This window comes from Ranitomeya imitator, chromosome 2 (genome assembly GCF_032444005.1).
Source record: "Ranitomeya imitator isolate aRanImi1 chromosome 2, aRanImi1.pri, whole genome shotgun sequence".
NCBI lineage: Eukaryota > Metazoa > Chordata > Amphibia > Anura > Dendrobatidae > Ranitomeya > Ranitomeya imitator.
Window position 1 is genome coordinate 642,850,552 of NC_091283.1, and position 17,148 is coordinate 642,867,699.

The 17,148-nt window shown below is 40.9% G+C and overlaps 1 protein-coding gene across 2 annotated transcripts in view; it reads right to left on the reverse strand.

Moving 5' to 3' along the window:
• Positions 1 to 256: 256 nt before the first annotated feature.
• Positions 257 to 17,148, reverse strand: part of LOC138665387 (uncharacterized) — a 139,167-nt gene continuing 122,275 nt past the window's right edge. For both annotated transcript variants that reach the window (XM_069752810.1, XM_069752812.1), the window contains one exon: positions 257 to 2,071. In XM_069752810.1, coding sequence (XP_069608911.1) covers positions 2,006 to 2,071 — 66 coding nt within the window. In that variant the 3' untranslated portion in view covers positions 257 to 2,005. The remainder of the gene's footprint in view (positions 2,072 to 17,148) is intronic.

A 17,148-nucleotide genomic window follows, 5' to 3' on the forward strand; every position in this document is an offset into this window, starting at 1 on the left:
CCACTTCAGTCATCACCTCAGCTATTAGAACTGCTAAAGTCGGCCCTGCCTATGCTGCATGCTGCTCCTAAAATATGGGCTGGACATTCACTTTCACAAGAGGATCTGGAGCTCTTCCATCTGCAGTCCTACAATAAGGAAAGAAGAATCTGATATCGCGCGGATTTGTTTCTGACCTTCACATTGGTCTAAAGATTTATTTATAATTTCAATCAGTTGATTGTGATTTGGTTCAAAATAAATGATAGAGTTTAAATTGTGTGTGATAAGTTTATACTTTATTATATGTTGAAATTGCATGTCAGCTACACAGCAGTACATAGCCAAAAAAAGCAAGTACAGTATATTTTGATTATAACAGAATAGAAGACAGAAAGTTTTGATAAATCAGCCCCTAACAGAAAAACTGTCTATGTTTCCCAAAAGAACAAATCACAGCACAGATTTCATTTTGCATTCTGTTCTTGAAAAACGAGAGCATAGTTTTGATTGGTTGCCATGGGGAACAAAGACAGTTTTTCTTTTGATGAATGGGGTCCGTAGTATTTTTCATCAGAAACTATAGAACTTGCACTTTCTAGCAGAGAGGTAGTCACATTTCACGGCAGAGTGGGCAAGACTTCAATCTGTAATGACCTGATTCCGCATTGTTATATAAGTTGTGAATGTTGTTAATTCTATGTAGGCTACTCTCTGACAGATAATGTGATCCACATATTTGCTTCTGAAATCTGCTGCTCCCTTAGTGAACAATCACTGTTTTAATTAATATGCAAATGAGCTTTAAGTGCTCTGGGTGTGATCAGAGCATTTCCTAAGCCTTTTCCTCCCCGACTCTATTACTCTCCGAGCTCCATCTTCTGCCTGATTGACAGCTCACTGGCTTGACTACACAGTTACTTAGAGGTCAGTCAAGCAGGGGAGGGTGGAGATGGGAAATAAACAGAGTCAGGAAGGGAGAGACTTGGGAAGTGCTCTGATCATCCCAGAGCACTTAAGTTTTAATTTTATATAGATTAATACAGCAATTTTCAGTTAGGGACCAGATAACCAGTTTGATGTGTTAGAGGGTACAGGTGAAGGTGGATCATTCTAACAGATTCCTTTAAACATTTCCAAATGCTACTTGACCTGGTAGAAATGTCAGCATGAAAATGTAGCTTGCATGCACATAACGTAAAAAGTTATTATGTTGAGATTTGTACCATTACTGAATACAGTTGTAGAGTCTCTGACTTTACACTTTTTTTGGGCTTTTTTGCCATCCCTGTGCTACCTTACTTACTGTACAAATTTTGATTATGAAAAAAACTTGCAGAACCTAATTAGATCATACCCTGGGAACTACCTTTATTTAGGAAACTTAGTAAACAAATGAAAAGGATAAGATATAAAAGAAGATGGAGGAGACTTTAAAGAGCACAGAGACACTAGAAATCCAGGAACCAGGCTAGGTTCACATTGCGTTAGTGCAATCCGTTTAGCGCATACGCTAACGGAATGCGCTAACGCAATGTCCAAAAAGGGATTGCGTTTAGCAATCCCGCTAGCGCAGATGCCCGATCTGCGCTAGCGAGAACGGACCCAAAAACGCTGCAAGCAGCATTCGAGGTCTGTCAGAAACTAACGGGACATTGCTAGCGCATGCCAAAAATGGCATACGTTAGCGATGCGTTAGTTACATTGCGGTCAATAGGTGCGCTAACGGACCCGTTACATTGCGTTAGTGGCGCTATGTAACGGACTCCGTTAGCGTACTGCCACTAACGCAATGTGAACCTAGCCTTATACTAGCAGGTCCTCAGCATTATTAAATCACATTTTACAAGAATTGGTAAATCGGTCAGTAAAGACATGGCAGTGATTAATTAGCTATGAGATCATCTCAATTTAATTAGGTATTTCAGATACAATGCATAAGTAATGAACATTTTACACCTTTTCATCATGTGATTTTATAAGCAGCTCATATTTTGTTGATTATGCGCACAAGATAGTCTTCTCCTTATGCAATAATGATGTCATCATGAAGTTTCGGTTTTATCAGACTATCGTCTTTCTCCTCAGTTTTCTGTAAAAGACAGTAAATGTATATAACATTATGGCTACCATGACAGTATACCAAAGACCAGTACATAGATTAATGACATTGGCATGCCTAAGCCAGTAAACATGACAACAATGTAGGTGGTGGACTAAAAACTCAAGGACCTTGTGCAAGATTGGAACACGACATCCCCTACCCCCACACAAAATGCTCTGAATAGTCAAAGAGAATATACAATGCACATTAAAATTAAAATTCTAATGTATATTAACCAACTTTTGTAAATCTTTGAGAGATAGATTCCGAAGAGGGAAACATAGCCGATTCCGCTCCCATATGCCGCACCCATTTACATACACTCCTCAACATTGAAATTGCAATCCTAAGAAGGAAAAGTCATGGAGTGATAAAACTTACAAGATAGGAAGACATGTTAGTGATATGATATGATATGATATTGATGACAAAATTGAAATAAAATTGTGAAAACATCTCTACTTATTTAATACGGAAAACAAAAAGAACAACCCCTAAAAGGTGGACCAACATAAAATACAGACAAGAAATATTCGAATAAAATTGTCTTTACTAAACAGATAGTGGCAAGCAGTATTACTATATAAAAACATGTGCATGTATCAGGACAGTATATATATATATATATATATATATATATATATATATATATATATATGTATATATATATATATATATATATATATATATATATATATATAAATATACAATCGTTTGTGTGAATTCAATAAATAGCGGACCAAATGTGTGTGAGGGCGCACAGGTGTGTCTGTTTGTATTTATTAACACGGAGTATGAGCATCATGCTCCTTGGCTGCTATCAATGAAAATATTCATGGTTGTCTGAGGAATGTTCTGCATGCTGAATGTACATGGAAAATCATCAAGATCCACTGCTGGCAGCTGTCTTTGCAATTATCAATTATGTCCCAGATGTGCTCAATAGGAGACACTGCAGGCCACGATAACACATTTAGGCTTCCCAGACTGCTTAGAACAGCAAGATCAAAATGCAACCTAGCATTGTCATGTTAAGAAGAAAGATCGGCTTCTGGGACACTTTGTAAAAATGGCTGTACCACTGATTTAATGACCAAACTAATGCAACTCTAAGTTAGTACCTGAAATGAAAAACAGAGGAGTCTGACTTTCATATAATATGCCACTCCACACCATAATTCTAGGAGAAGGACAGATCGATTTTTTTCTCTAATGAAGGTTATTTGATTACAATATCCACGTGGTCTTCTGACCTATTTCTGGTTATAATTTCGTCCAAGAAAAAAACAGGATTCATCACTAAAGGGGATAGATCTCCATTCCAGCCTCCATTGCCGTCTTGCTCTAGAGTCTAGAACATGATAGCCTTTGAGAGTGGTGATGTGAGGTCAATGGAGAGGCCTTTGTAAAGCCGCTGGCAACACACTTAGGATGTGGGCTTCCCTCTTCTTAAAGTGGCAGCATGCACACTCCATAAGGTGTCCTTGGTTTATAGTTGGAAGGCATCATGTATTTAAGGCACAGTCCCCTGTAGGCAGGTACCCTTGCAAGTATTTAGTTTGTCTGCAAGTTGCTAAGTACATTGTCAGGTCCTTGTTCCTGTACCCATGCTGTTACTCGGTACCTGAACCTGTTCTGCCTTTCTGAACCTGTCCAGTCTGAACCATCCCCTCAACCTTTTTCCCATCTTGTCAATACCTAAAGCTGAACCTGTACAGTCTGAACCACTACCTCATCCTGCACTAATCCAGGCTGTACCAGAGTCTGTCCTGGGACTCAGATCCCTTTCTGCCTGGGACTCAGAGTCCATACCTGCATCCCTGTACAAAAGTCTGTCCTGGGATTCTGATCCCATACCAGCATCTCTGACCCTTGGGGTCAGCTGCTGCAGTACCGGGCATTGCCCTGGAGTGGTACATGCAGCTCAAGCCTGATATCATCATCAGAAGCTCCAATGAAGACCAGGTCTCTGCTTAGTTTTGCCCCATCAGGGTAAGACTGACAATGACACACTGGGTACACACCCACCAGTGTGACAGCCTTCACCTGCCCTAATCCTGGCATTATGATGTGGTGTGGAATTATGTACAGTAGCCAGAGCCCTTTGGACTTCATTCCAGGCATACTAATAGCTCAGCGTTACATTGATTTGGTCGTGGAACAGTGAAACAGTGAATTAACCAATGCGTCTCAGAAGCACATTTCATGTTTTCATCACTTCATCGTTAACATGTCTATCGATCGTTTGATTTCTATAGTTCCACAATATTTCCTTCTTGGTGTTGCAATTTATTTATTGAAGAGTGTATAATAATAATAATAATAATAATTTTATTTATATAGCGCCAACATATTCCGCAGCGCTTTACAAATTATAGAGGGGACTTGTACAGACAATAGACATTACAGCATAACAAAAAACACAGTTCAAAACAGATACCAAGAGGAATGAGGGCCCTGCTCGCAAGCTTACAAACTGAGGAAAAGGGGAGACACAAGAGGTGGATGGTAACAATTGCTTTAGTTAGTCGGATCAGCAATAGTGTAAGGCTCGGGAGTTCACGTAAAGCTGCATGAACCAGTTAACTGCCTAAGTATGTAGCAGTATAGGCACAGGGGGCTATTATCTGCATAAAGTATATGAGAACATGATGCGAGGAACCTGATTATGTTTTTTTTTGTGTATAATACGCCATACTGAATTTAAACTACAAATAATAATAATGCTAATACCGTATATACTCGAGTATAAGCCGACCCGAGTATAAGCCGACCCCCCTAATTTTGCCACAAAAAAACTGAGAAAACTTAATGACTCGAGTATAAGCCTAGGGTGGAAAATGCAGCAGCTGCCGGTAAATGTCAAAAATAAAAATAGATAGCAATAAAAGTAAAATTAATTGAGACGTCAGTAGGTTAAGTGTTTTGAATATCCATATTGAATCAGGAGCCCCATATAATACTCCATACAATTCATGATGGGCCCCATATAATACTCCATACAAAATACGCCCCATATAATGCTCCATACAGTTTATGATGGGCACCATAAGATGCTCCATATTAAAATATGCCCCATATAATGCTGCACAAAATGTTGATCATGACCCCATAAGGTGCTCCATAGAGACATTTTCCCCATACAATGCTGCACAAATGCTGATTATGGCCCCATAAGATGCTCCATACAGACATTTGCCCTATATAATGCTGCACAAATGCTGATTATGGCCCCATAAGATGCTCCATAGAGATATTTGCCCCCATATAATGCTGCACATGGCCCCATAAGATGCTCCATAGAAATATTTGCCCCATATAGTGCTGCACATGGTCCCATAAGATGCTCCATAGAGATATTTGACCCATATGCTGTTGCTGCGATTAAAAAAAAAAAAAAATCACATACTCACCTCTCATCGCTCAGGCTCCCGGCACTTGCTATACTCACCTTTCCTGTTCCACCGCTGAGCGCCGCTGTGTGCTCTGCGTCCTCTGCACACTAATTGTGTCATCGTGCCCTCTGACCTGAGCGTCACTGCAGAGGACGTGGAAGACGAAGCAGCGCTGACGGTGGAACGTGGGACAGGTGAATATGCCCCCGTAATACTCACCTGCTCCTGGCGCTGTCCCTGCAGGTCCCTGGTTCTCCGGGCACTGACCGCTTCTTCCTGTGTTGAGCGGTCACAAGGTACCACTCATTACAGTAATGAATATGCGGCTCCACCCCTATGTGAGTGGAATCGGGTCCATATTCATTACTGTAATGAGTGGTACCATGTGACCGATCAATACAGAAAGAAGCTGTCAGCGCCTGGAGAACCAGGGACCTGCAGGGACCGCACCAGGAGCAGGTGAGTATTATTAGACAGCTGCCGCTCCCCCTTCCCTGCCGACCCCTGGGAATGACTCGAGTATAAGCCGAGAGGGGCAATTTCAGCCTAAAAAATAGGCTGAAAGTCTCGGCTTATACTCGAGTATATACGGTAATTTTATTTATAAAGCTCCAACATGTTCCACAAAACTTTACAGTTAATCCTTTAAGGATCAAGCCACTTTATATGTTAATGATCAAGGCCTCATTTTTAAATTCTGACCAGTGTCACCTTAAGTGATAATACAGGTGCTTCTCACTATATTAGAATATAAACAAAAAGTTAATTTATTTCAGTTCTTCAATACAAAACGTAAAAATCATATATTATATAGGGTCATTACAAACAGAGCGATCTACATCATGTTCCAAATTATTATGCAAATTGGATTTAAGTGTCAAAGATTTAATTGTTTTGTTTTTCAAATAAACTTGTGGATGGTATTGTGTCTCATGGCTCAATGGATCACTGAAATCACTCTTAAACACATGCAATAATTAATTTTCCAGGTGATTCCAATTGAAGGAAAACTACTTAAAAATGATGTTCCACATTATTAAGCAGGCCACAGGTTTCAAGCAATATGGGAAATAAAAAGTAATCTCTCTGCTGCTGTAAAGCGTTAAATAGTGCAATGCCTTGGACAAGTTATTAAAAAATTAGATGTTTCACGAAAACTTAAGAGTGATCATCATACTGTAAAGAGATATGTGACTGAAACAGAGCACAGATAGAGTTCATGCAGATAAAGGCATAATGAGGAAGGTTTCCGCCAGACAAATTCATTGGATTAAGAGAGCAGCTGCCAAAATATCATTAGAACCACCTCTCGTGTCTCCCCTTTTCCTCATAGTTTGTAAGCTTGCGAGCAGGGCCCTCATTCCTCCTGGTATCTGTTTTGAACTGTATTTCTGTTATGCTGTAATGTCTATTGTCTGTAAAAGTCCCCTCTATAATTTGTAAAGCGCTGCGGAATATGTTGGCGCTATATAAATAAAAATTATTATTATTATTATTATTAGAAAGCAGAAAATAGTTATTTAAAGCTGCTGGTGCCTCTGGAGTCCGTCAAACCTCAAGGTGTAAGATCCTTTAAAGGCTTTCTGTGGTGCATAAACCTACTAGTCGGCCACCCCTAAACAGTGCTCACAAGCAGAAACGGTTGCAGTGGGCCCAGACATACATGAAGACTAATTTTTAAACAGTCTTGTCTACTGATGAGTGTCGAGCAACCCTGGATGGTCCAGATGGATGGAGTAGTGGATGGTTGGTGGATGCCCACCATGTCCCAACAAGGCTGCTACGTCAGAAAGGAGGTGGAGGTGTCATGTTTTGGGCCGGAATCATGGAGAAACAGCTGGTAGGCCCCTTTAAGGTTCCTGAAGGTGTGAAAATGACCTCTGCAAAGTATATAGAGTTTCTGACTGACAACTTTCTTCCATGGTATAAAAAGTAGAACCGTGCCTTCAGGAGCAAAATCATCTTCATGCATGACAATGCCCCATCTCATGCTGCAAAGAATACCTCTGAGTCATTGGCTGCTATAGGCATAAAAGGAGATATACTCATGGTGTGTCCACCATCTTCCCCTGACTTAAGCCCTATAGAGAACCTTTGGAGAATCATCAAGCAAAAGATCTATGAGGGTGGGAGGCAGTTCACATCAAACAGCAGCTCTGGGAGGCTATTCTGACTTCATGCAAAGAAATACAAGCAGAAACTCTCCAAAAATTCACAAGCTCAAAGGATGCAAGAATTGTGAAGGTGATATCAAAGAAGGGGTCCTATGTTAACATGTAACTTGGCCTGTTAGGAGGTTTTGTAGTTAAATAGCTTTTTTGTTCAGTGAATGTGACCTCCTAATGCTGCAAATTCCACAAATTAGCATTTTCAGTTCTTTAAAACATATCAAATGTTTAGAAATTCTACTGTGCCTAATAATTTGGAACAGTGCATTTAGAGTTTTTATTCATTTTGGAGATTATACTGTTATCATTGGGAGGTTTCTTCAATAAAATTCGATGTGTACTCTAACTGGTGATGACTTTTATTAGACTGACTGTCATTTGCACCGACCATTTAGGAAAATCCAAGAAAAATGTCATTTGCATAATAATTTGGAACATTGTGTATTTCAAATGTTTATTTCCGGGAAAATTTTGTGGATATCGTACGTGCTACTGTGCAATTAAACATCCAGGCACGTAGAAGATAAAACTTGATGATTTATTTAGATTCTAAACGTGTTTCGAAGTCCAAAGACTTCTTCCTCAGGAGATGACATAGATTTCTCTTGAGTGCAGGGATATCCTACGTGTGGTTATAAACTCTTGCTTGGGCATACAAGCAGAGTTCAAGAGGGATGGAGCACTATTTGACTTTTGGAGGGCTCAGAAGGAGTTTCATTTGATTTTTGAAGTGCAAATTTGTCTGCAATAGATTGCGGACGCTATGTCGCATTTAGAGAGCTGCCGAGGTTCAAAAACTGCAGAAACTCCCCAAAGGAGAAACCATTTTTTGGAAAGTACACCAAAAATGATTGAGCATCTTGGACCCATTGAGTCACAACATTTTAATTTTTACAAGGGTAACTGGAGAAAATAGACCACATAATTTGTTGTGCAATTTCTCTTGAGTACGGGAATTCCCCATATGTGGTCAGAAGCTCTTGTTTGTGCACACAGCAGAGCTCAAAAGGGAAGGAGCACCATTAGTCTTTTGGAGCATAATGTTTGCTAGAATATTTTGCAAGCTACAACATACCTCTAACAGTATAAAAAAAAGTATAGCTCTCAGAATACAGCAATGCCAAAAGAATTATTTTTTTATATAAAATAGTTTTTATAGTGTAAAAGCGGTAACACATAAAAAAAATGTAAATGTGTTATCACTGTAATCCTACTGACACGAAGAATAAAGCTGTCTTAATTTTACCACACGCAGAATGACATAAAATAAAACAAAACCGATTCCTCAATTGCTGTTTTTTGTTCATTTTACCTCCAAAAAATTGGAATAGAAAGTGATAAAAAAAGTTATATGTTACAAAATGGCAGCAATAAAAACGTCAACTTGTCCCGCAAAACAGTAGCCTTCATATGTCTCTGGGAAGAAATATAGAAAATTATAGCCCTTATATTATGGCGATGTAAAACATTTTTAAGTATGTGATAAAAATATATGCATAAATCTTTTATCGATGTAATCGCATCGACACAAAGAATTAAGTTGTCTAATCACTTATAACGCACGAGGAACGACATACAAAATAAACAGAACACATTCTTCATCTGCTCTTGATTTTTTCATTGTGCCTCCCAAAAATCACAGTAAGACTTGCTGCACATTTATCCTGTGCTCTCCGCTGAGTGCTTACATCGGGGATTCTATGTAAATCTCTAAAATACGTGATTCAGATGGAACCACCAGTGGAAAATTCCTTATAATGAGGCAGATGGAGGCACTGTAGATGCCGTCTGGCCGGCTATGCCCCACAATGTCAGTTTTTTAAGCATGAATAAACGTGTGGTCATCCACAGTTTTGTGCACTTCTGAAAAGAAGGACACTGGTGATCAAAGGCTACATGAAGTCCAGAGTAACTCTGCTGCCTCATTATAGTGATTTTGACCCATCAGGAGTTTCATCTAAACCATGTCACTCTGAGATTTAGATGGAAACCCCAATGTCAGTGCTCAGCTTAGGGTGCAGGATCAATGCAATTCAAAATGTTGCAACTTAATCCATTAAAAAAGCAGGTTCCCACTTAGGTTCATCATCTGTCAACCAAAATATAAAAGGGGCTTCCACATTACTAGTAACACAAAGGCTATGGAAAAGTGAAATGGCACCCTTTATCAGAAATTCAGCTAAATCTACACTCCCAAAACCAAATTCCCCTCTCCTTTTGAGCCCCACAGTGTGGCTAAACCACATTTAGCATCCACATGTTTGGCATTTCTGTAGCAAAGAGGGCCCACTTAATTTACAGGTGCATGTCTACAGAAGCAATACCTGGGCATAACATACTTGGCATGACAACATATGGGCAATTTAATGGCAGATTTTCACTCAGCAATATTCACTGCTGCTTGTTTTTAGAAAAACACCCATGGAGTCAAATCGTCTACAGCAGTACATAAATTCCCAAAGGAGTATAGCTTCCAAAATGGGGTTACCTGAGGGGGGATTTCACTTTTCGAGCACTTAGGGGCTCTGTATATGAAGTCTGCAAACTATTCTAAGAAAATCTGTGCTCCAGAAGTTAAGAAGCGCTCCGTCCCTCCCAAATCTCACTGTATGGCTAAGCAGTACAGTACAGCCATGTATGGCGTATTTACATATTCAGTTCCCATTTCCCTGTGCAGAATGTGAATTCTGGGCTTAAAAGAAATTTTAGTGGTAAAAATGTAATCATATTTGTTTGCTGCCCAATGATATCAAATTCTATGAGACATCAGTGCTGTCAATATAATCACTGCACCTTTATACAAATTCATTGGGGTGTGTAGTTTGTAAAATGGGGTTGCTTATGGGGGGTCTCTTGTTCTGACACCTCTGAGGCTTTGTCAACGTGAAATGGCACCCTCAAACTATTCCAGCAACATCTGAATTCTAATATGATGTTACTTCCCTTTTGAGCCTTGCACGGTGCCTCAAAAGTAATTTTTGATTACGTATGGGGTATGGTACTCAGGAAATATTGCATAACAAACTGTACCATTCAATTTCTTATATTATCCCTTTTGAAAATTAGAATCTTTGGACCAAACAACATTTTAGTTGAAAAACATGGTATTTTTTCATGGACTCAGCCCAATGTTATATAATTCTGTGAATCCATTTTCTTTTGTTACCATTGTGAAAATGAAGCATTTTGGTCGAAGCAACATTTTTGTGGGAAAAATGCCTTTTCTGTTTTTCACAACTCAACATTATAAAATTCTGTAAAGCACCTGTAGGTTCAAGGTGCTTTCCTGTAACACCAGGGCAGGGAGATGCCCGGCGCAAAGGGAGTGGGGAAAACAGGAAAGGGAGCACCCTGACGACAGGGAGAGGGGTACATGGTGACCCCTCAACACTCACCTAATGCTGAACCTTGCGCTCCCCATCACGCTATACGAGTTCTTTCCCCCTGTGCATCAGCATATGCTTAAGCCCTGGCTGACCCTGGGCTTTGAAAAAACAAAAGGAATAAACTACAGAGGGGGTAAAGGGTACCATACAAAAACCATGTAGAAAACCCCTTAAAAAGATATATTTTTTATTAGTAATAATATGAAAAGATAAATAAACAATTTACAAAAGAACACTAAATCTAGAATACCAAACAGGCAATCAGAGCAGCGGTCTCTGGGGGGAAGACATAGTAATACCTCAAGCTTCCCCTAATATGCCCTAGAATCTGATAGCCTACCTGGCAGCGGAGGTTGGCACCCTAAATTACGTGATGTGGTGCCCCCGCTCAACGAAGGCTGTCCCTTTAACCCTTGTAAGTCCCTTATCTATAAAAATATCACACAGAAACACACAACAGATGCACTCTTACCCATGTAATGGATCAAGTGTCTCTGTAGTATCTCAATGAACACACCTGGTAACTAACGTGTGGAGTCTCAGGCTAATCAGCAATATCATTTCTCTCATAGATAACTCCTTATCTCAATGGTATGGCTATAGCCTAACGCCTAACAAAGTATCAGACTTAGCTGTATTATATCATAGATATACAATGAAATAGTTTCCTGGCCTATCGACTAAATATATACATGTGGTCAAAATTGCTGGTACCCATTAAAACCTTTAATAAAAAGAACATTGAAAGAAAGAAAATTGCTGGTACCCCTTGTTTAACCTCTTCACAACCTTGCGCTTTTCCGTTTTTAAGTTCTCGTTTTTCTCTCCCCTCCTTCCCAGAGCCATAACTTTTTTATTTATCCGTCAATATGGCCATGTGAGAGCTTGTTTTTTGCGGGACAAGTTGCACTTTTCAACTACATCATTGGTTTTAGCATGTTGTGTACTAGAAAATGGGAAAAAAATTCCAAGTGTGGTGAACTTGCAAAAAAAAAGTGCAATCCCACACTGGTTTTTTGTTTGGCTTTTTTGCTAGGTTCACTAAATGCTAAAACTGACCTGCCATTATGATTCTCCAGGTCATTACGAGTTCATAGACACCAAACATGTCTGGGTTACATTTTATCTAAGTGGTAAAAACAAATTCCAAACTTTGCAAAAATAAAAAAAAAATTGCACAATTTTCCAATACCCGTAGCGTCTCCATTTTTCATGATCTGGGCTGGGTGAGGGCTTATTTATTGCGTGTCGAGCTGTTGTTTTTAATGATACCATTTTGATGCAGATATGTTCTTTTGATCGCCCATTATTACAAAAACGTAATTCTAGCGTTTCAAATTTTTTTCTCACTAGGCTGTTTAGCGATCAGGTTAATCCTTTTTTTTATTGATAGATCGGGTGATTCTGAACGTGGCGATACCAAATACGTGTAGGTTTGATTTTTTTTTTATTGTTTTATTTTGAATGGGGCGAAAGGGGGATTTAAACTTTTATATATTTTTTTATTTTTTTCATATTTTTATAAACTTTTTTTTTACTTTTGCCATGCTTCAATAGCCTCCATGGGAGGATAGAAGCTGGCATAACTAGATCGGCTCGGCTACATAGCAGCGATCATCAGATCGCTCCTATGTGGCTGAATTGCAGGCTTGCTATGAGCGCCGACCACAGGGTGGCGCTCACAGCAATCCAGCATCAGCAACCATAGAGGTCTCAAGGAGACCTTTGGTTGCTATGCCGACGCATCGCTGACCCGCGATCATGAGACGGGGTCGGCGATGCGCTCACTTCCGGCCGCGCGGCCGGAAGCGCCGGTTAAATGCTGTCAGCATTTGACAGCAACATTTAAATAGTTAATAGCGGCTGGTGAATCGCAATTTCACCCACCGCTATTGCGGGCACATGTCAGCTGTTCAAAACAGCTGACTTGTCCCAGCTTTGAAGTGGGCTCAGCGCTGGAGCCCACATCAAAGCAGAGGATCCGACCTCCGCAGTAATAGTACGGCGGAGGTTGGGAAGGGGTTAATAACAGAAAAACCCCAAATGGTCACAGAAATAACTTGAGTCTGACAAAAATAATAATAAATAAAATATCTATGAAAATGAACAAATGAAAGCCAGACATTGCTTTTCAGCCATTCTTCCACAGAACTTAAAAAAAAAAATAAAACTCATGAAATAGGCCTGGACAGAAATTAAATGAAAAAAAAAATAATGTGACAAAAGGGACATGTTAAATCAAGGTGTGTCCACTAACTAGCATCACAAGTGTCTGCAATCTTGGAATCAGTGAGTGGGCCTGTATATAGGGCTACAGATACTCACTGTGCTGTTTGGTGACATGGTATGTACCACACTCAACATGGACCAAAGGAAGTAAAGGAAAGAGTTGTCTCAGGATTTGGAAAGAAAATTATAGACAAACATGTTAAAGGTAAAAGTTATAAGACCATCTCCAAGCAGCTTGATGTTCCTGTGACTACAGTTGCACAGATTATTCAGAAATTTAAGATCCATGGGACTGTAGCCAACCTCTTTGGACATGGCCGCAGGAGGAAAATTGATGACAAATTAAAGAGACGGATAACACGAATGGTAACAAAAGAGCCCAGAAAAACTTCTAAACAGATTAAAGGTGAACTTCAAGGTCAATGAACATCATTGTCAGATCTAACCATTCGTCGTTGGGTGAGTCAAACGGAACTTCATGGTAGACGACCAAGGAGGACATCATTGTTGAAAAAACGCTCTCTTGATTCCTCTTAGTCTGTGATCAGTAGTAATGAGCTGGCAGGAGCGCGCAGTGTAAGTGTGCATTATAAGAGTTCCCGGCTGACAGAGACCAGCCCCGCCCATGTAACTGGCATTACTTACGGGAGCGGCACTGGTCTCTGCACTCCGGATATTCTTACAACCTGCACTGACAGTGTGACCCCCTGCCAGCTTGTTACTACTGAATATAGCTGGCAAGCCAGCGCACGGTCACTGTGCATATTACATACTGACAAGAATAGATGGAACATCAGTCAGAATTGACAACCAATGCATGCTCAGTAGAACAGGGACTAGCCCAACCCCTGAAATTGAGGTCACTGACCATAGTCTCTGCGTTCTGATGATGCATCATTTGCTTATCCCAGCATGCAATGGGATTCTTAACCCCTTTCTGCCATTGGACGTACTATTCCGTCCATGTGGGGTGGGCCCTAATTCCCAAGGACTATCGCAGCTGACATCCGGGACTATGTGCCAGGAGCAGTCACGGACAGCCCCCGGCACATTAACCCCCGGCATACTGTGATCAAACATGATCACAGTGTTCCGGCGGTATAGGGAAGCATCGCGCAGGGAGGGGGCTCCCTGCGGGCTTCCCTGAGACCCCCAGAGCAAGGCAATGTGATCGCGTTGCTCCGAGGGTCTCCTACCTCCTTCCTCCCTGCAGCAGGCCCGGATCCAAAATGGCCGCGGCATCCGGGTCCTGCAGGAAGGTGGCTTCACAGCGCCTGCTCAGAGCAGGCGCCGGGAAGCCTCACTGTTGTGCATGTCAGATCGCTGATCTGATACAGTACACAGCAAAGTGTCAGATCAGCGATCTTACACTATACCATGATGCCCCCCCGGGGCAATGTTATAATGTAAAAAAAAAATATTCACATAAACGCCTCCCCCAAAAGAAATTCATGAATAGCTGATTTTTGGTCATTCTGCCTCACAAAAATAGGAATAAAAAGTGATCAACAAATGTTACGTGCCCGAAAATGTTACCAATAAAAACGTCAACTCGTCCCGCAAAAAACAAAGACCTCACATGACTCTGTGGACCCAAATATGAAAAAAATTATAGGTCTCAAAATGTGGTAACGCAAAAAATATTTTTTGCAATAAAAAGCATCTTACAGTGTGTGACAGCTGCCAATCATAAAAATCCGCTACAAAAACCCACTATAAAAGTAAATCAAACCCCCCTTCATCACCCCCTTAGTTAGGAAAAAATAAAAAAAATTTTTAAAAATGTATTTATTTCCATTTTTCCATTAGGGTTAGGGCTAGGGTTAGGGTTAGGGCTAGGGTTAGGGCTAGGGTTAGGTCTAGGGTTAGAGTTAGGGCTAGGGTTAGGGCTAGGGTTAGGGCTAGAGGTAGGGTTAGGGTTAGGGTTGGGGCTATGGTTAAGGCTACAGTTATTGTTGGGGCTAAAGTTAGGGTTAGGGTTGGGGCTAAAGTTAGGGTTTGGATTACATTTACGGTTGGGAATAGGGTTAGGGGTGTGTCAGGGATAAGGGTGTGGTTAGGGTTACCATTGGGAATAGGGTTAGGGGTGTGTTTGGATTAGGGTTTCAGTTATAATTGGGGGTTTCCACTGTTTAGGCACATCAGGGGCTCTCCAAACGCGATCTCAATTCCAGCCAATTCTGCGTTGAAAAAGTAAAACAGTGCTCCTTCCCTTCTGACATCTCCCGTGCTCCTAAACAGGGGTTTACCCCAACATATGGGGTATCAGCGTACTCAGGACACATGGGACAACAACTTTCGGGGTCCAATTTCTCCTGTTACCGTTGGGAAAATACAAAACTGGGGGCTAAAAAATAATTTTTGTGGAAAAAAAAAAGATTTTTTATTTTCACGGCTCTGCGTTATAAACTGTAGTGAAACACTTGTGGGTTCAAAGTTCTCACATCACATCTAGATAAGTTGCTTGGGGGGTCTAGTTTCCAATATGGGGTCACTTGTGGGGGTTTCTACTGTTTAGGTACATTAGGGGCTCTGCAAACGCAATGTGACGCCTGCAGACCAATCCATCTAAGTCTGCATTCCAAATGACGCTCCTTCCCTTCCGAGCTCTGCCATGCGCCCAAACGGTGGTTCCCCCCACATATGGGGTATCAGCGTTCTCAGGACACATTGGAAAACAACTTTTGGGGTCCAATTTCAACTGTTACCCTTGGAAAAATACAAAACTGGGGGCTAAAAATAATTTTTGTGGAAAAAAAGATTTTTTATTTTCACGGCTCTGCGTTATAAACTGTAGTGAAACACTTGGGGGTTCAAAGTTCTCACAAAATATCTAGATACGTTAGTTAGGGGATCTACTTTCCAAAATGGTGTCACTTGTGGGGGGTTTCAATGTTTAGGCACATCAGTGGCTCTCTAAACGCAACTGTTGTGAATTCTGCTTTTGGGCTCCCTCCGGTGGTTGTAGATGGTAATGCAGTTGTGCCTGGACTGCAGGATTGGACAGGTGTATCTGCTAATTGCAAAGCTGACTGGGGTATTTAGCTTTGCTGGACTCATTAGTCCCTGCAAGTTGTCAATGTTCTATTGCCAGTAATGGTTCTCTGCCTGGCCTCTCCTGCCTGCTGCCATTTCAGCTAAAGATAAGTGTCTTATTCTTTTTCTTAGGCTCACAGGCTGTGTGTCTATTTTTTCATGCGGTTCATAGTTTCTATTTTGTTCCAGCTTCGACTGTCCTGTTGTTTTCTCAGTCTGGTTGGATTCACTGGAGTTGCAGATATACTCTCCACACCTTTAGTTAGGTGGTGGAGTTTTTTGTATTTTTCTGCTGTGGATATTTTGTAGATTTTGTGCTGACCGCTCAGTATCCTGTACTATACTTTCCTATCTAGGTAGAAGTTGCCTCCTTTGCTAAATCTGTTTTCCGCCTGCGTGTGTCTTTTCCTCTCCTACTCACCGTCTTTATTTGTGGGGGGCTGCCTATACTTTGGGGGTCTACTCTGAGGCAAGTCAGTTTTCCTATTTTCTATCTTTAGGGATAATTAGTCCTCCGGCTGTGACGAGGTGTCTAGGTCTGTATAGGCACACCCCACGGCTACTTCTAGTGTCTGTGATAAGTTCAGGGTTAGCGGTCTGTATAGTTGCCACTACTCCAGCGAAGGTTTTTTCATGTTGTTCCAAGGCCGCCTGATCATAACACGCAACATGGCGTCCCATCTCAATTCCAATTTTGCATTGAAAAGTCAAATGGCGCTCCTTCCCTTCCGAGCTCTGCCATGCGCCCAAACAGTAGTTTACCCCCACATATGGGGTATCAGCGTACTTAGGACAAATTGTACAACAACTTTTGGGGTCCAATTTCTTTTCTTACCCTTGGGAAAATAAAA